At 37.3% G+C, this 19,261-nt stretch overlaps 1 protein-coding gene across 3 annotated transcripts in view; it reads left to right on the top strand.

The window, feature by feature from the left end:
* The window catches only part of USP25 (ubiquitin specific peptidase 25), a 94,353-nt gene that overhangs the window by 52,402 nt on the left and 22,690 nt on the right, over window positions 1–19,261 (top strand). For 2 of the 3 annotated variants that reach the window (XM_042788596.1, XM_042788594.1), the window contains exons 6-15: window positions 1,494–1,580; window positions 6,313–6,450; window positions 7,329–7,405; window positions 8,109–8,182; window positions 9,675–9,823; window positions 12,191–12,318; window positions 13,084–13,179; window positions 13,459–13,620; window positions 15,380–15,588; window positions 16,238–16,308. In XM_042788596.1, coding sequence (XP_042644530.1) covers window positions 1,494–1,580; window positions 6,313–6,450; window positions 7,329–7,405; window positions 8,109–8,182; window positions 9,675–9,823; window positions 12,191–12,318; window positions 13,084–13,179; window positions 13,459–13,620; window positions 15,380–15,588; window positions 16,238–16,308 — 1,191 coding nt within the window. Of the gene's footprint in view, window positions 1–1,493; window positions 1,581–6,312; window positions 6,451–7,328; window positions 7,406–8,108; window positions 8,186–9,674; window positions 9,824–12,190; window positions 12,319–13,083; window positions 13,180–13,458; window positions 13,621–15,379; window positions 15,589–16,237; window positions 16,309–19,261 lie in introns of those variants that run through there. The other variant, XM_042788595.1, reaches the window with a different exon arrangement.

Raw genomic sequence — 19,261 nt, 5'->3', positions numbered from 1 at the left:
TTCTATGCTCTGAGTAAGTAAACAAAGGACTCTGTTTTAAGCTCCCTTCTCTGGAAAGACAGTTAAAAGGGGAACCTGTATTTTGAACAGAAAAAAAAAAGCTTGATTACTCAATTGTCAGTGTTGATTTAGCAAGGTCAGAAAGGTCTTTTTTGGTTGGTTGCTTTGATTTTTTTTTTTTTTTTAACATTTTATTTTTAAATCTAGAAATGTTAGGAAAGACAACTTTAGCCTTTTCATTTTGCTGGTGATGCTGTATAGGGTGGGTATGGAAAGAGGTTAAACTCAATACAGGCTCTTTCATGAGCAGAGTCAGGAACATTGCAACTTTCCACAAACTTTTTTTTTTTTTTTTTTTTTTACTTCCAGTATGTTTTAAATTACTAGAATAAATGCAGTGCCTCTTCACAATTTGAATTTCACTTTCTTGTCACTGTGGGGTTGAAATTCTATTAAACTATTCTGTTAAGCTGTGGCCTCTGACTTAAGTCTTAACCTGTGTAGGACAAGTTGCGGGATCAAAGTCTATTGCTGGGGTAGACAAGCTCTGCCTTTCCAAAATAAATAGCTAGTATGTGATTGGGGGGGGGAAGTTAAGTACAGATTGTAAAACCAGAGGATATGATTAAGAGGGAAAAATCTTTCCTCTGTTTCTCTGATCATGTTTAAAATACTATAGACCTTTTCTGCTACCCTTTCTTCATCAAAATGCTAGTCTGTGGTAATGAAGTAAACTTTAGTTAAAGTGCTTTCTGCCTGTACAGAAAAGCAACAATGCAGTTCTGCAAGTGTTGAGGACTTCACTTCTCAGCCATTGCTTTGGACTTCTATTTTTGAAATCCAGAGTCATCTTTTTCTTGTACTCTATTGGCTCCAGGCTCTGTGTTACACTGTGGGGTTCTTTGTGGGTGTGCCTGGAGACCCATATTTTCATGTTTTATTGTCTCCAAAATGAGACTGCTACCAGATTTAACCTTTACCTGCAAAGATGTATAACCCAGTTTCCTTACTCTAATGTATATCATTCAGATGCCTTAATAATGGAGTGGACAGAATTTAAAAAGTACAGATAATTGCAAGTGGATTTAAGTTGCATATGCAAAGTTGTGCTCTCTGCACCAAGGAGGCAGTTGATAGTGGGGCTACAAGATGAATTTTACATGGATAAACAGGCTTTAATTTCAATTAAAAAAACTGACAGTTATACAATTAATAAAATTCTTGTTGTAAAAAGTAATTTACCTATCATCTAAAATTACTGTCCCATTTATCTGATGAAGTGTAAATATGTTTTTTTGATTATGGTGTTTTATTGGCAAAAATAATTGTTTACAAAACACGTTTAGCAAAGATAAGTGAAATAATTTAGCTTCTGAAATTAAACCTTAGCATTGCATATGTATAACATCTCACTTATTTCACTAAGGCACGTTTGGGAGAACTTTGTATTGTTTGTGGAAGTGTTTAAACATTTTTATTTTTTTTCTTTTCAGTCATTATTTAACCTACTGGAATTTCGAAGACTAGTTTTGAATTTCAATCCACCTGCAAATGCTCAAGACTTGCCCCGAAACCAAAAGGTAATATTAGCAGCTAACTTCCCCTGGTGGCTGATGAAGGCATTTCTCTCTTGTAATTGAATTTTGCACTGTTCTCTAGCTCAAATCAGCATGGATTTTACAGGTACCTATTAACATTTCTCAGAGCTTCCTGTTCTGGATCTTACATAAAATACACTATCATCACAGTAGAGTATGGGGCAGGGTGTTGAGAGAGGCAGAGTTTCCTCAGCATACTGCTGCTTAGACCCAGCTCAGTGGAAGGGCTTTGCTGGTACAGTTGTAGCAGCACTGCCGCTACTGGGTGAGCATTTCTAATGTGAATGTAGCTTGTGTTAGCAAACATGTTTTATTCTAGTTCCCTCACACCGTGGAGCTATGGGCATGCTTTTTGATTATCTTCATGTTCTTGATCTGTGTAGCTTTGCCAGCAGCATTGTTAGTGTTGGCCTGGCCACTGCATTGTTTTTTTGGAGATGTTAATTACTTGTAACTCATGATCTGAGATTAGGCTTTTGGTTATTAGTTTGTCTCCTCTGGCCTTCTCATGAGGTGATTGTAAGCATAAATTTTCCAGTGTTTATTCTGGTACTCGTATGGGGTTGGGGAGGGGGGAGCCTTGCCTCAGGGTTCTTGTGACCTCAGACTGGCGAGGAGGAATGGTCATGGACTGAAGTAAAAAAGAAACCAATTTTTCTTCCTTGATGGGTGCCCTCTGAGGAGGGATACATGAGGGCACTTTGGTTTCTATGTTATGAAATAGAAAGGAAGAAATGGGAAGAGGAAGTGGCTGTATGAATCGTGAAGACACTCAGCGTCCCAATTTTTAGTAAGGGCTTACAGAGCAGTGAATTCTTCCATATCCAGAAATCAGACTATTGCCTTTTGCCCCTTTCTTTCGGATTTAAAAAAGGGAGTGCATTGGTGACCTGTTCTTAGTTTGGCACTTCAAGCTTGACTGGAATGTTCACTAGCAAAAGAAAGAGCCACAATTAAAAAAGCAGAAGAAAACAGACATAGAAAAGATAGTGTCTATTTTCTAAACCTCTAGGTATGTATCATAAAAGGGAATTTGAATGCTCAGGAAGAACTGTATAATTTCTATGCATGCCCCCCCCTTTCCCCTCACATCTTCATCTCTCCATGCCCTCATGCCCTCCTTCTGATTCAAAGAACAAGTTGTCACTTGTTTTGTTGTTCTTTTTTTTTTTTTTTTTTTTTGTTAGGAAAAAATGTTTGCATTCAGTCATGAGATGGCGTGCAAATGCAACACGGGTAGTATTGGAAACATGTCACAAGAGGGTGATGGGACAGTGTATTTTAGTAAGAAAAACAGGATAAGTCATGCTTTACCAAAGACTTGTACTGAAAAAATAAATTTTTATTTTTAGATTGACTTTCTGCCTGGTATTTCATTATTTGACATACGGTTTGTTTTAATAATATCCTCCAGTACTCAAAATTCTTTACCTTCATTTTCAAGGTGTAAAAAGCAATTGGCATCTAAGAGGTGGTATGAAATAGATAGTAATAGTTGTCTTTGGAAAATGTCTTGCCCAGGCATTGACACTAGCAGCGAAATTTCTTTAGCACTTTAAAATTGCTATTTCTTAGAAATTCTGACCATGACAGACCATATTAAGTCTCTGTGAAACAATGTGACACCACACAAGTATATGGATTTATGCAGAACCTTGATTTCTGCAAGCCTGCTAGTAAGAATCTCTCTGGCAGTAGTTTGTGTTCTCTCCTTTTGTTAACTTAAATTCCATAATGAAATAACATTATTAATTGATTTACTCATCTGTCTTATCTACAGCTGAAAAAAGGACTATCTTAGTGTTAAAATACATTTTGGGGAGCATTTAGGAAGAGAGATTGCTTCACTAATTGAAACTTAGACAAACAGAAGAAGTAAGCGTGCATGTCCCAAATATGGTGCTTTTATTTCTTTATAAGGTGAAGGCAAGTAGAGGCAAATTGTTTTCAAGTTGTAATATAAACTACCACTTGAGAAAAAGAAGCCTTGAAATTTTCTTCCATCTTCTTATTTGTTTTAAAACTCTCTCAACTTAGGGGTTTTTTTTGATTTTTATTTTTAACCTAGTCTTAAGTACTGTATGTGACTGACATTGCCTAGGATCAAATTTCCTTGCTAATAAAGACCAAGTTTTAATAATGCCAGATTTTCAAGACTTCTGTTTACATCCTGTCGTTCTTCCAGCTGGTGGAAAGTAGAGTTTAATGCTAGGGTCATGACAATCTCTTGATTTAGAATTAAAGCATGTGGTTGTACTTCAGGGAATATTCTGTACTGGGGTGTTTTTGTTCTTTCCTATCAATATATTGAATGAAAATGCTATTGATAATTTAGCATGTAAAATTTTTAATTCAAAAGTCATTAGTATAAATTTTGACTTAAAAAAAAAAAAAAACAAACAAAACAAACCAAAACCCACCAAACAAACGAGGAAAAAAAAAACCAAAACAACAACAACAAAAAACCGAACCAAACAAAAACCAAACAACTCCACCCTGTTTACCTCAGCTAATTGCACTTTGGTGTTCTGGATTTTAAACTTGAACATACACTTGATATCTCCAATCTGTTTTTGGTTCTTTTTAGTTTTAAATTAATTTTTCTTCCTCGGAGTGTTTTTCAGCTTCCTTCTGTAGAACAGGTATGGTTCTCTGTAGTTACTGCAGCTTCCTTGCTCTTCCAGTTCTTTTAACTCTTGCTGTTGTATGAACAGATTTTTTTGCTGTACAGAGTGAGGCCAGCTAAATATTAGGCCTCAATGATATCTTCAGGGAACATTTTATTATCAGAGGAAGTGGGTTACTGTGCTACAGGTTAGCACATCCTTCTCCCTGTTTCAGTGTTACCACTATGCCAGTGACCTGGGATACTGATTGACAATAATGAATGTTTGCTATGTATTAAACGTGTAGATTGCTTTAGAAGCATTTCTTAATCATAAATTGTTCCAACATCAGTGTATTAAGAAATTAAATATGCAAGCAGGATAGGTGATAAAATAGAGAATGGTTTAGACTATGAACTTTCCATACAGGTTTTATTTCATAATTGATTTTTTCATCTTTTTTGTGTTGGTGCACCTATAGTATGCTTTAAAATTGAGAGCCGTATTCTGTGCTGTGATGGTATTATTAGTTCTCTTGTTTTAATGTGCAAGTCCTTTGTGGAACTGTATACCTGTCTTGGATTGACTCATGTCCTTTTGAAGATTTTAGGCTTTACTTAGTCAGAATCACTGTTTATTGTGGTAATGCCCACATAATCCGGCCAAGGATCGTAACTAATGCATTAAATTGAGCTTTCTCAGAAAGAAACAAGGATTTTCCTAGTTTTAGATAACTTATATAGGCTTTGCAGAGATATTTGTTCTGAGTAATCCTACTGACATCAGTAGCCAGTTGTTCTACCTAAAGCTACAAATATGCTTAAAACTCAGCCAAATTAGAGGTGTAAATTTGGGTAAGTAATGCAATAATGCTCACTGCCTATGTACTTTGGATTTTATAAAGAAACGTGAGATCTAGAGTATTCTGTGGTCAATTATCTGTATTATGCATATGAATTATCACTGATATTGAAGTAGCTTGATAAAATATATCTATCTAAAACTTGACATTTTATTCATTTTAATAGATCATTATGAAAAGAGTAAGAAAAAAAATCACTTTCATGATTTGTTTCCCTGTTTTGTTGTTGTAAAGTGCTTTAAACATGTAAATGGGAGACTGATTTTATTCTTAAATTATGATGATTTAATGCTGAATTAGGGTGGCATTTCATGTAGTCTTCAGCCTTTTTTGTGAATGTTGTTTATAATTGGCAGGCATTTTGCAAGGTGAACTAGAAGAAAAAGTAAAACTGGGAATTTATGTGACTAGAATTATGCAGTGCATATTTCAATTCAACACACACAGTTTTTAAAGCTGAAATAGAACAGACTTTATGTACAAAAAGCTTTATGCATATTGGATTGGCATAGGAGTGATTAAACAAGTCTGCTGTTTGATGAGCATGTGAAATAGTTTGTCATCAAGTAATTCCAGTCTGACCAGCATCTGACATATGTGCTGCCTTTGACTGATACTTTGTTCTAAATACTAGTGGATATTACATGGGGTATAATTTCACAGTTATTTGTCAACTGCCTGCTCAGGAGTATGAGTGATACCCAATCTCCACAGCATTTGTAACATGTGTCTTAATCTATGGTATGACGGATCTGTGTTTTGGTTAACTTGCTTTTCATCATAGAGGCAGAAAGTATTTCTTCTCTCCTGGAAACCAAAAAAAGAACTCCATATTCCTCATGAACTATACTTGAAAAAAACAAAAAGGTAGAAAGGAGGACAGTCTGTTTTCTCTTACTTCTGTCATGAGAAATAATAATGATTTGTGCACACCTTATAAATTCAGTCTTCAGCAAAAAATAAGCTTAAAAAGGTGCTAGGAAGTGTGTAGGCTCACCAGAAATTCTGCTAGATGTATAGAGGAATGCTAATTTCAATAAAATCAGTGCACGTTGTTGCAGTGTATTACTTAAGGCTTTGTAAGTCTTGGGAGCAACACTTCTGTCTTAAATGCAGCTCAGCTTGTCCACTTTCCCATTCATCCCCATTTCAAGTCAAACGTGCTTAGTTCATTGGGTAACACTTCTGTAAAATGGATTTTTTGTTACCGCTTTGTTCAGTATTTTTAATTCTTCTTCAAATACAGGAACATAGGAATCTGCCTTTCATGCGTGAATTGAGGTACCTGTTTGCACTTCTGGTTGGTTCAAAGAGAAAATATGTTGACCCATCAAGAGCGGTTGAAATACTTAAAGATGCTTTTAAATCAAATGATTCCCAACAGGTAATTTCTATGTATTTTCATTCAGTCTTAGGCATGTTTTCATGTGGTCATCTGGCAAAAGGAAATACTTAATGGACAATGAAAATATCCACAGAAAATAAACTTCTGATTCTCACAGTCTTTGAGTTTTTCCTCTAATATTATGTGCTCTCTAGTCACTTCTATTAAAAAACAAACATAAAATAATAAAGATTCCATACAGTGTGATTATTTTTTTTCAGTACACTTTCTTCCTATTATTTTAAAAACTAACTCATAGTTTTATGTTCTTTCTTTTAGGGTTTGGTTTAGCTTCTAAGACTGGTTCTTGAAAGAGCTGTATTCTTCTGATCTAACAGTACATGTAGGGCTGAGACAGTCCTAGTATACTATTTGTTTAGATTCTAGTTTGGAGGGTCCTATTGCTCGTATTCAGGATTCTTGCCAAAATCATAGTGGGTATATTTTGCTTTTCTGAGAAACACGTTGTTTCTTCAGATGGTTTATTTTTCCCACATGAGGTTATGAGGCTAAGGTGTTGAATTACAACAGCATGCTGAATTTAGTGCTTGCTGAAAGTAATATTAGTCACCACTTGTTAGATACCAAAGGGTTTGAACAATGGGATTCATAAGATACCTTTTGACTAGCATGGTATGAAAGCTGAGCCCAAGTCATAAGGATCACAGGACAGCATAATGGCTGAGGAACACCAGAGCCTTAGTGTGCTGTAAGAGCCACCCATAAAAAACAAATCATGGCATAGTCTTATACATGGTGTGATGTTTTTGGAGCTCTTGTGAAGGGGAATACTGCTATACTGATCTTGTAAGGTGACACTTCATTGTGTTCTGTTACATATGTGAAGACACACTGATCATTTTGTATTTTTTCAACAGCAAGATGTTAGTGAATTTACCCACAAATTATTAGATTGGCTAGAAGATGCCTTCCAAATTAAAGCTGAAGAAGAGAGGTAAGATTATTTTCTAGCTCTGTATATTGAACATTTTGATGAGGAAAAAGCAAACCAAAAAAAGATCCACTTGTCACTGCATCACTGAAAAAGATCCAACTCTGTTTTAGTTCAAGTGCTTTTTCCATACGTGCCAATACCTTTGATTTTTTTCATTAGTTGTCTTTTTTCACCTTTTTATTTCTTGCTAGAAATCTTGCTGAATGAAGTCCAAAGTATATAAAAAGTATAAATGTTTTGGACATAATCTATTAGGCTTTTTTCATTTGAATGCAGTTTTGCTTTTCAATCCTGTAGTTTAAATACTTCTAAACCTTGTTCGTGTTTCTCTTCTCAGAAGTAAATACTCATCTTTTGTATAAGTGATCATCTGTAAACTGTCTTTTGAATACATAATTGTTTCTAGAGTGTTGCAGGAAATAGTTTTTACAAGGACTTTGTATAATTTAACCACTTGCAAATTGATTTACATAAATTTTCCTAGAATGAATCACTTCTGAAACTTAATTTTCAGAATATATTTATCACTGCAAATATGTAAATCATTGTTATTGTTATTAGAGGAAAATACAAAACTAAATGAACAGTAACTGAGTAAAATAGACAGCATTTCCATAATGAATTCCAAATATTCTGCTCACAGATTCATGAAAGTTCATAGCTTTGTGTTTGATGTTTCCATTAACACACTTTCTGTTTTCAGGGATGGAGAGAAACCAAAGAACCCAATGGTGGAGTTGTTTTATGGACGATTTCTAGCAGTAGGTGTACTTGAAGGTACGCATCTGAATTTACTTTCTTTTGTGCTTGTGTCTGTTCAGTGCTTGTTTAAATACGCAGTTGAATGATGCAGTTGTAGCATTTGAACTACTTCTGCAGAAGTATACTTGGAGAATACGCGTTTGGTGTGTGACAAATGTTTTATCCTGAAAATATGAGACTGAAGATAAATGTAATGAGCTTCAGTGGTCCGGAAAGACTGTTCTGATAACTTTCAAGAGCTGAGTGTATGTACTTCAGTGCAGTAGAACTTAAAGTGAGTTGCTGAGCAAAAATGCTTGCAAGAAATTACTATCAGGGCACTTTTGCCATTTACTAATGGTATACAGAAGGCAAGTTATTGTGTTTCATTGAGCTAGTATCTTGCGCTCTCTCTGTGTCATTTAATGCAATTTAAAATTTGAACTATTGCATTTTCTTCTGCACAATTTCTTGTATGTATAACTCACCCTCTTAAAAGTACAGTTTGTTGAAAACAAGTCAGTGGAAACCTGCTCAAATGCAGTGTCAGAGTACTGAGGAGGAAGAGACTGTACGACAAGCTTCCCTTCATCATATCTGTGTATAATTAGTAGATCTACAGAATTGCAGTGTTCTCTATTTCCAGGAGGCCAGCAGTTGTGAAAGTATTTTTAATGTTGGTGATTCTGTCCAATATTGTGAGAGTGAATGACTCCTGAGATGCATTTGAATAAACCAGGGGTAATCTTTTAAAGTGGCTTTCAGGTTGTTCCTCAGCCTGGAATAGTGTATCTAATGATTTGGTTTTGGATTTTGAAACCATTCTGTGGATTTCTTGCTACTAGCTAGCACTCTTGCTCCTTTGCATTTGGCTACTTTCATCCCTTACATTCTCACCTTAACTGAGGAGATACCTGGAAACGATGAAAAGAAACTGGCGGATGTAAGAAGACTTGTTGTTGACTTTAGGATGAAATAAATTGATATTGCAGATTGAAATCACTTGTCACCCATATTTCTCCTCATGTTTGAGCTTACATCTTTATATACTGTTACTAAATTATGCTCGTGTTTTCAGGACAGAAATCATGAATGTTCTCCTTTGTGTGTTTTATTTTTGCAAAATGTACTTATACAAAGGGCTGTTTCATACCAGCAGTCCCACTGACTTTGCTGATATAATATAGGGTTGTATTACTAGAACTGCTATTTGCAGGAGGAGGACTTTGATTTATATGTGTGAAAATTCCGATATGTCTGTGGTGCCAAGTCATTTTGAGTTTTGTTTATTACCAGTAGATGCAAAAACGATATAAAAAATGGGCTGAAGAGGAAAATACAGTAATTTTCACTATTATGTTCAAGCAACTTTTTCAAGTAACTTGTTTTAGTACATATTATTGAATTGTTCAATAAGAAAATGTGGGTATTATTCAGTAGACTAGGTCAGGTGACCTAGGGTTGTTAGGGTTTTTTAAAGGTACATGCTTGTTCCTAAAACATTAACTGCTTAATTTCTTATGTGAAGGTAAAAAATTTGAAAACACAGAAATGTTTGGCCAGTATCCACTCCAGGTTAATGGCTTTAAAGATCTGCATGAGTGCCTAGAAGCTGCGATGATTGAAGGGGAAATTGAATCTCTCCATTCAGAAAACTCCGCAAAGTCTGGTCAGGAGGTGAGTTAAAGTACTCCTGTGGTCTTCTGTCAGGGTGTTGCTGTAGTGCTCTTTATTTTTTATGGGTGTTCACGGTAGTTTTTTGTGTGACCTGCTGCTGTACAGGTTCTGAAGTCTGGCGTAATTGGATTGTTAATTTGCAGGGTTCGTATCTCTTTTGGGGTATCCAGAGTATCATCTTTTTGTGTTTTTCATAAGATAGGAAGTTCATGCTTTTTAAAAGCTGGCACAATTAAGTGCATACAGTGATTTGACACAGGCTGGTTCCCAGCTGTTGCCGATACTTGATCTCCAGAGAAGTCATGTGTATAATGTCCTGTGGTAGCTGACCACTGCTCTGACTGGCTTCCCGCCCTGTGCTGTGCTGTAAACAGCAACCATGAGCTGTGTGTTTGACCATTGCTTCAGAGCATTGTTATTCCTCTCTGCTTCTGTCCTGTAATTCCTCAGCACCTTAGCCTTCTTCCCATCTCACCTTTAAACTGACGTTTCCCAGCATCTTTCTTTTTGCCCCTCTATGGTGAACAATTCTCCTCCTCTTTGCTTGCGGTGGTGGACAGACAATACTTGCTCTTTGGGCTGCTGCTCCTCCCAGGAGAGCTCCTGCTAGAGCAGGAGGTTGCCGAATGTCAGAGCATACTGGAAGCATGAGTGGAAGGATTCAGACTGAGTCCCACTAAGAAGTGGGTTATGCAGCATAAGGTGTTGGAATGAGGTGACAAATGAGATTACTTGTGCAGAAGTCACAGGTTAGGGAAAAGAGGTAGTTGGACCAAAGGTGGTTGTAGAACCAAGAGGGTGTTCTCTGAAATGTCCCCTCTTACTGCTGGCATGCATATATGTGCGCAGCATTTTTCTCTGGCAGAGCTCTCTAATAACCTGTGGGTTATTGATGTGGAAATACAGGAATCCCCATTGCCTGTAAAGGCTGAGCTGCTTTCTCCTTGTTCATGTTTCATCACAGTTATTTTAAAGACGTGAAATCTTGGTACAATCCAAAGTTCAGTTTCTTTATGCAAGGTGAAATCTTGTATGTACCTACTACAAGAGTGTGATTGTTCATCTTATAGACTGAAGGTTGTCCCTGCAGTTAAAACTAGTGTGCATTCATGCATAAAACATCGGTTTAGTTATAAATGCTTGACTAGAAATGTCAGACCTGTTTTGTTTTGGTTTTTTTTTTTTTTTTTGGCTTGTTTTGGTTTTGTTGTTGTTTCGGTTTTGAAGTATTTTAACCTGTAATGTCAGGAAACCATGGGGAACAGAAGAACAGTCATGTACAGGGCTAAAGTGCTAAGCTTTGAGCTCTGTGAAGCTGTCAGGATTTTAATCTGCTTGGCTTCTTAGCATGTGAAAACAGGAGTGAAATAGTCATATGACAGATTGACAACAGTGGCAAAACAAGAAAGGTAATGTGTTAATTCCTAATCCAGAAAAACGTGACTGCATTATTACCAGGGCCAAGTAAACTGGTTACATTTCCCTGCAGAGAAGTAATTTATTTATAGTGGTTGCTGCTTTAGTAGTAATGTTTAAGCATAATGCCTCAAAGATGTTACAGTGCATTGGAACATTTGGAGTACATAAGGAAGCTGAATTTCTTGTAGTTTTAACAAAGTCTGTCTCCACTGAACAAAGACTGTAAGTGACATTCATCCATGCTGGTAGATACCAAAGCTTAAAGAAAGTAATATTAAAGTGGTAGTCACATGTATTGAAAGATCCTGAAAGTAATGTTCTTTATTTTTTATCTCGTTCCCACCACTGGCTCTAATTGAGGTATTTAGCTTGTTGTTCATTATTGTTATTATTATTACTACTATTATTATCATGATGCCTAAAATCTTATGCCTTGGAGTAGGGTGTCAGCAAGCATGCTAGCCTACGAACAGAAAAAACACACATTCCCTGTCCCAAGGAACTTAAATTCATATTCAAGAGATGGAGCTCAATGCATATACTTGGAGTTAGAAGTGTGAAGAAAATGAGATAATGTTTGTCAACATCACAGTGGTTGAACTTCAACATATCAGCATCTCAGTTATTGTCAAGTGATTTGGGGGCCTTGCAATAAGAGGTTTTTAGTGGGAAAGGTTGTGGTGTGGCTTTGCTGACTTGAACATTTAAATTTACTGCTGTGTGAAGTTGCTGCAAGGGAGAAGTCACGATTGTCTCCTTTAAAACTGAAAAGGTGGTTAGTGGAAGCTCATAGGGGCAGATGGGGACTTTGGAAAGCTTATGCAGATCCACCCTTTAAACCCCATTTCTCCTATGGGTATGTCAATCTCCCGGTGTTGTACCATTATTACTAAAGTTCTGCTATTGGAAAGCATTCATTGTGGGATCTTCTGTTTTTCTTTTGTTCAGCACTGGTTCACTGAGCTTCCTCCTGTCTTAACTTTTGAGCTATCAAGATTTGAGTTTAATCAGGCTTTGGGGAGACCAGAGAAGATACACAACAAATTAGAATTTCCTCCAATTTTGTATCTGGACAGGTACAGTATAATATTATCAACAAAGTTCTAGTATGAATAATAAATGAAATCTCATGAGTTTGGTAAAGTTGCTGGTGCATCTTACACTTGCCTAAAAAAGAGTAAATTTCTGTTCTAGCTAGACAAGTTAAAATTTTCATGGGTTTCATCTGTTTCAGAAAATACACATAGATGACAACTTAAGACACGCTGCTACTTTGTGCCAAAACCTGCTTGCACTTCAGTCTTTAATTGATTGCTAGGTAGTTGTGTACACAGTCAAAATACTCTGAAAAATCACTGTTAATGGCTCCATTTGGGAAAGAGGGCAAAAAGCCATATATTTCATGGTGTTCCAGATAGACTGCGTGGTTTGAAGAGGATTCTCAGCATCAGTACATGCTGTTTATGTGTAGAGGTGAAATACCATGATGGCTTTCAGTTAGATGTTGAATGTTGTTTGTGAGCCTAAATAATGAAATAAGATCATTGCCATGTGGTTGCTACTTAAACCACTTAATTTAGAAGCTTTCTAATACATGCTTGTCATCCATGGTATGAACAGAACTTTTGACACTGGGGGAAAAAGCATCTTCAGAAAGTTGTGGGAGGGAAGGCTTAATGGATTTGGTTTTTGTTTTTGTTTTTGTTTTTTTTTTTTTTTTTTTTTTCTAGAGACCATGAGTTTTTATTATCACTAAGCAGTGTGGCTGATGGGTACAGACCTATGTTTCAGTGTTGGCATACTATGGGCTGACACCTCTTCCTAAATTTTATGTTTTACAGGTATATGCACAAAAACAGAGAAATAACAAGAATTAAACGGGATGAAATCAAGAGACTCAAAGAGTACCTCACAGTTTTACAACAGAGATTAGAACGGTACTATAGATAACTGTGTAAATGCAAATAATATTATGGGCTACATAGAGTAACTCCTTTCAACTGTATACTTTGTGTGTAGTTATTTGCTCTAGATTTCCCTTCTGTGTATCTCTTGCTGTCTTCCTTGGAAACTGTGTATAAGCACAGTGATTCTAATGCATGAAACATGATAGGAAAGGCTTGCTTTAGTTAATTGTGGTCAAAGAGAAATTTTTTTTTTTTTTTTTTTTTTTGGTATATGTGAGTCATGGCATTAATATGTTTTATGGTTAACAGATATTTAAGCTATGGTTCTGGTCCTAAACGATTCCCCTTGGTAGATGTCCTGCAGTATGCCCTGGAGTTCGCCTCCAGCAAGCCGGTGTGCACGTCTCCCGTTGATGACCTGGGTGCCAGTGCCCCTGCCAGCGGCACGCTGCCGGCCCAGACCTCGCCCAGGTAAGGGGCTGCCTCCCCTGCTCCCAAAGCCAGAGGCCAGTCGTCCCCCTCGGTGCAAACCCGGCTGATGAGAGAGAGGGGAGGAAGTTTTACTGCTTTGTTCACCAGATATCCAGGCATCTTCTAAGTGGGGCAGTGTAAAGCTTCTGCTCTCTTCCTAAAAGTATTTTTCAGCACGACAGACTTAAATAAACAAACACAAATGTTAGTAATTTGTGTTTGTCTCATGCACTTAGAAAAATGTCTTCAGGTGGAGAACTACCATTTGCAAACAAAGCAAGATTCTACCTACAGTTCCAGATAGACACGATATCTGGTGAGGTCACTGATTCCCAAGGGAATTGTTTAAGAATCTGAATTTTGGCAGCATGGATGTGCTGCAGAGCTTCAGGGTTTGTGGTGTACAATTTATCTGTTAATTTTTGCCTGGGAGTTAAGCTTCTTTTCTGCTTTGCACCTTACACTTCTCACAGACTTTGTCAGACACCTAGCAGTCTTATTTTTTTTAAATACAGAGTAGCCAAAATATCTGGGTGATAAAGTTCCAATGTTGTATTTCTCATTATTGAAGCTAGTAACTATTAGTAACAGTTAATAGAGTTCAACTTAGAATAGGACTTGGCTAGGTGGACACTAACAGTTTATATCAGAGCTTTTTATATTGTATTTGGAAAGCAGGGTTCTAGGTTCTGGTCCAAAGCCTTTAAAAGATTTCAGATGTCTTACTGATATAATGCCAGTAGAAATCGTGATGACTGATAAGAGAAGACGAACTTCTAAAAGCTACCATTGCTTGCATGAGATACATTTTTACAGAACAAACTTCCTATAGAGAAGTTTGAACAAAGTACATTACTTTTAATATTGTAAGTATTATGACTTCTTTTTTGTCAATCTGTAGAAACACAGCAGCATGTTATGTGGAGTGACATTGTTAACTTTTAACATTCTAAGAACTTTCTAAACTACTGAAGAATCCAGGTTCCTCAGGCTGTATCGTGGTGCTGTACACAAAGTAAAAAGTCGGTGGCTTTCTAGAAAGATCTTCAGATTTCTGTTATGCATATGATTGCTTACAGGTGGGAACAGAAAAATCTGTAACAGATTTTCATATATAATATTCTGTTGCTCTTGTAGAATTCTTCTAAGGTGGCCACTTTGCTGTTTAAGTTAGAAAACTTGTTTGGAACAAGGTTAGATGGTTTGCTAAGTTTCCAGTGTGCTGTTAATATCAGAGGTTCCTTCATTGTTGCTGTTCAGTTGACATAAGTCATAGGTAGGTTATTGGGAAAAGAAGGTCTGCTAGACATAAGACACGCAAAGAAGTTACTAAATAGAGAATTTGTGTTTATTGGATTTTATGGTCAATGGGCTGTAAGACAAGCTGCTGTGATTGTTCTCTCTGCAGTTTGGCAGGAAATGTTTCAAACCACAGTCATTACTTGTATGACACTGAAAGTGTTGAATAGCATTTCAGGTAAAGCAAACTGTGGCTTGACTGATCCAATTCAGATTCCTTTATCTTTGGTAATGGCAGCCGGAGTTGTTGTTGTGCTAACATGCAGTACGCAAGAAAGTTTTCAGAATTTATGTACTAATTCCATATTGATATTGTAGATACCTTTCCTGGATTGCACTGTAGGAAATCACCACCTTTAAAATTTCTGTTTTCAGATGAAAATTGTATTTTTGCGGTGTAGCTTTTAGTTTGTACACATAATGATTCAATTTTTGTATTTCATGTTTTGAATGAATGCAGCACAATAGAGCAGCAGGGGCCTTCATCTTCAGATGTTCCAAGCACATCTCCTGTACAAAGATCAGTAATACATAAACCTTTCACACAATCGCGAATTCCTCCTGATCTGCCGATGCACCCAGCACCAAGGCACATCACTGAGGAAGAGCTGTCTGTCCTAGAAGGCTGTTTACATCGCTGGAGGACTGAAGTAGAGAATGACACTAGAGGTAATGCCACAAGCTGGGGAATGCATTTGCTGTTGGGAAGGATCTGTGGAAGTGGGGGAAGTTGCCCTAAGGTCCATGTGTGTTGCTTGCTTTGTACTTCTAAACTTATCTCTAACACATAGGAAGGGAAGTCTGTTAGAGACGGTAGTAGACTGAAGGCACATAAAGTGAAGATGCAAACTGGGTGATGAGCAAAGTGTACGTGGGTGTTTCAATGCAGGTTTCTGTGTGCGTGGTGTTGGGGGGGGTAGAGTGAAACAGCGGTGGGATCCACACTGATGAACGTCTCTGCAGATGTGCCTGAGCTGTGAGTGTGATAGTGGCTGGGCCCTTGCTGTGACTCGGTGCTCTGCAGGCAAGTTTAGGGTAGAGCGACCCCTTCCATAAGGGAAAATTCATTAAGTTTCTGAGTGAAGACTTTTTGGAGTCGGTAGAACTTACGGTCTGTTTTGTTGTTCTGAGGGAAGCAAGGCAAGTAGTTGTTCCCTCAGGGGTGGGCTTAGTTGAGCTCTAGGAAACAAGCAGGAGCTTATCACGAATTACTCTGTGAAACGTACCCTTGTTTGGCTTTTAATGAGATAAAAGAAAGATGTAGCCATGTGCAATTATGCAGCCTCATGGAAGAGAGCTTTTTTTATTTTTCTTTTAGATCTACAAGAAAGTATATCTAGAATACATCGGACAATTGAATTGATGTACTCCGACAAAACAATGGTCCAAGTAAGTATAATTTCTGCATGAGATAATTAAAAATAGATCCTTTTTCTCACTTTAATAAAAGTTCTTAGATGCTTGAAATTAGAGCAACTATACAAGAACTATATATAGTGGTTTGAGAAATTTAATTGGAAAGTCGTAATGGGTTTTGCAAACCTTTTAATTATGCACAGTCAGATGAAAGACAGTGTTACAATGTTGGCATACTAAATGGAATGGTGACATATTAACATTTAAGCAACTTTGTTCTACCTCTGATCCACTCTTTTGACTTGAATGTAGAACTTCGGTTCTTGTATAACACAATAAAATTTTCTCACGTTGATTTGACCATATAGCTAGGTAATCTTATGGCTTTAAGGTGGCAAAGCATTAGACACAAGAAACTATTATACTTTGATGCTTATTGCCATTGTGTATTGCAACTTCTGAACTAATACTTGAGAATTCAGGGCTCCTGATTTTAATTTGTAGTTAATAATGCCAGTGGGGTGGCTCGTTGTTGTTATTTTGTTTTTTGTTGGGTTTCTTAAAACTCTGTCTGGACTTGGTGTATCAGTCACAACGTTGACTATTAGTCTGAGCTGCCTTTTAGGGAGATTCTCATGCTGTGTAATCTGAACAGCATTTTTAGAATGCTTTACTACGGGGTCGTGGCTCCTCTGTCATTTCTTATGTTCACATACTCATGTTCGCTCACTTTGACAGGTTTTAAGGCTAAGGATTACTTCCTCTGTTACTTTCTGTTAGTAGAGAGAACTATTTTCCTTCCAAGTAAGATCTGTTCAGCTTACAGTTTTCCTTGAGGTATGTTTTCACTTTGTATGTGGCTTGTAATAGTTCCTGGCAGCTGAACTATGATGTGGAGGATTTCAGGCAGACTTGCCTAGAGGGCTATCTTTAAGCTTGCTGCTGGCAGGCATTTTTTTTCCTTAAAGTTGTGTTGTAGCCTGTAGACTTCCTGTTACATGTAATCTAACATTAAAATGAAGTAATTTGGTGATCTCGCATCCAAATAGCCTAGCTATGTTGGTGTAGGTGTTTTAGGAGGAAATACCTCTGGATAGTGAAGATACCAGTCAGCAATCATTACAATGGAAAAAGGAGATTACTTAATAAAACATTTTGTGCTAGTGCAGATTTGTTTAATGTAGACTAGATTTTTTTAATTTGTTCTTGTTTTGAAACAGAGTTCCAGAGATGGAGGAGGATGAAGATGGCATATAGACTTGTAGAGGGTGTTCCTGTGACATGCCTGAAAGTAGTGGTGTGTGTTAAATGATTGTTCAGGAACAAGTAGGTTCTGAACCCATCTGAAATCACAGGCTGGAAGCAAAGGCTGCTCTTCTGTGGCTCAGCTGGTTTTGTCCTGGTTGGGTGTTTTGGCATAGTAGGAAGGAGGCAGGTGCATATAGCCATCTACTTTCCCTTGCCCACCTCTGCATCTGGGTGACTGGATAGCTTGGTGTTGCTCTGTTCTCTGGGAGCAGTTTCATAGTATTGATGTTTTCCTCTGAAAGATACAATTGCAGGACTGAAAGCTTTTCTCTTGTGAGTCAGTAAGGCCTGGGCACATAAATCTAGATGTTTTTTAAAGGAAAACTTACTATATTTGCAGGATACTTCCTAGTGTTTGTATGAGCTATTAAAGAAGCTCTTCATCTTCTCCTTGTATCCTCCTTGATTCTAAAGAAACTACAGTTGTCCATAAAACACTTGTCAAATTGTCATATGAAATATACTCCCCAAATTCTTATTTTGTCACATGCTCCTGAGGGAATAGATTTCATCAGCTGCTTATTTTATTATTTCCTTCCTTCAGTGAAGTTGCTGTGGGGAAATGAAATGTACCTGTTTTGCCTGTGGGAATTCATCTTTGATATATCAGCTTTGATATATCTCTTCTGTAGCTATATGTGACGAGGTTGGTGAAGCTCCATTTCTGTTTCACGAGTAGTAAGTGTAAGCTAATAAGTTTAATGCCAACTATTTACTGGGTGTGTTACCCTGTACTGTTAATTATTATCGATGTCATGGCTTATCACAAGAGACACCTGTTAGCACTGAACTTGTCTGTCCCCCAGTCACAGACCTCTGTGGGGAACCTTCCTGGATGCTTAGGAAGGATGATTGGCAGCTGGTTCTCCAGAGCTTGAAAGGGTAGTGGCCCTCAAGCTGACCCAGTTTGCATGGTTTTAAGTAAAATGATTTAAATTCACCTGGGATTTTTAATGCCCTGGTTTAGGGTGAAGAAATTTTATTATTGAAGTCTAGAGAGACTTTACTCACCATTTTTTAAAAAATCAGGATCTGCATATATTTATGTGAACATGTACAGGCTTACAGTCATTTTAAGAAGGCTTTCACACTGGTTTGATAAGAGATGTTAAAAAGCCCAAAGCATTCAGATTTAAGGACTTGCTAGGATTTCTCCTGTGTAAACTACTTGTGTTTGGGAGGTTTACAGTGTGGTTTGGTCTCTGGGATGACAGACTGTTTGATTCCAGCTGCTGTGCAGTCAGTCAGCTTTACAGTTCAGGGAGGGTTGCAAAATCTCCAGCACTTCCATGTAGCCTGGAAGAGGATGATCAGGGTAAAAATAACTTCAGGGAGTTTCTCAAGTCATAGTTACATATGTATTTATGGTTACTGATTATTGTGATGCTCAGATGATATTTGCAACAAATGTTTAGTACACTGTGTGTTAAATAGACCCATTTATCTACAGCCCAGACTCTGATGCCAGTAAAAGATGGTTTCAGCTTTTTCATCCTAGCTGAGCTGTTGTCATTCAGGCATACTGTGCGTAGCAGGGGAGATCAGTTTTCCCTTTTATGTTGCATGTGCTGTTTCAACAGGTTAAAATGAGCTGATCACTAAGATGCTTTTAAAAGACTTCTAAGTAAGGAAGCACTCATCCATTCTGCCTCTCTCTCCTTCAGATTTCCAACTCGTT

This window comes from Tyto alba, unplaced genomic scaffold, assembly GCF_018691265.1.
Source record: "Tyto alba isolate M040663 unplaced genomic scaffold, T.alba_DEE_v4.0 Super-Scaffold_14, whole genome shotgun sequence".
In the NCBI taxonomy this organism is placed as follows: domain Eukaryota; kingdom Metazoa; phylum Chordata; class Aves; order Strigiformes; family Tytonidae; genus Tyto; species Tyto alba.
This window is presented reverse-complemented; position numbering and strand designations above follow the sequence as displayed.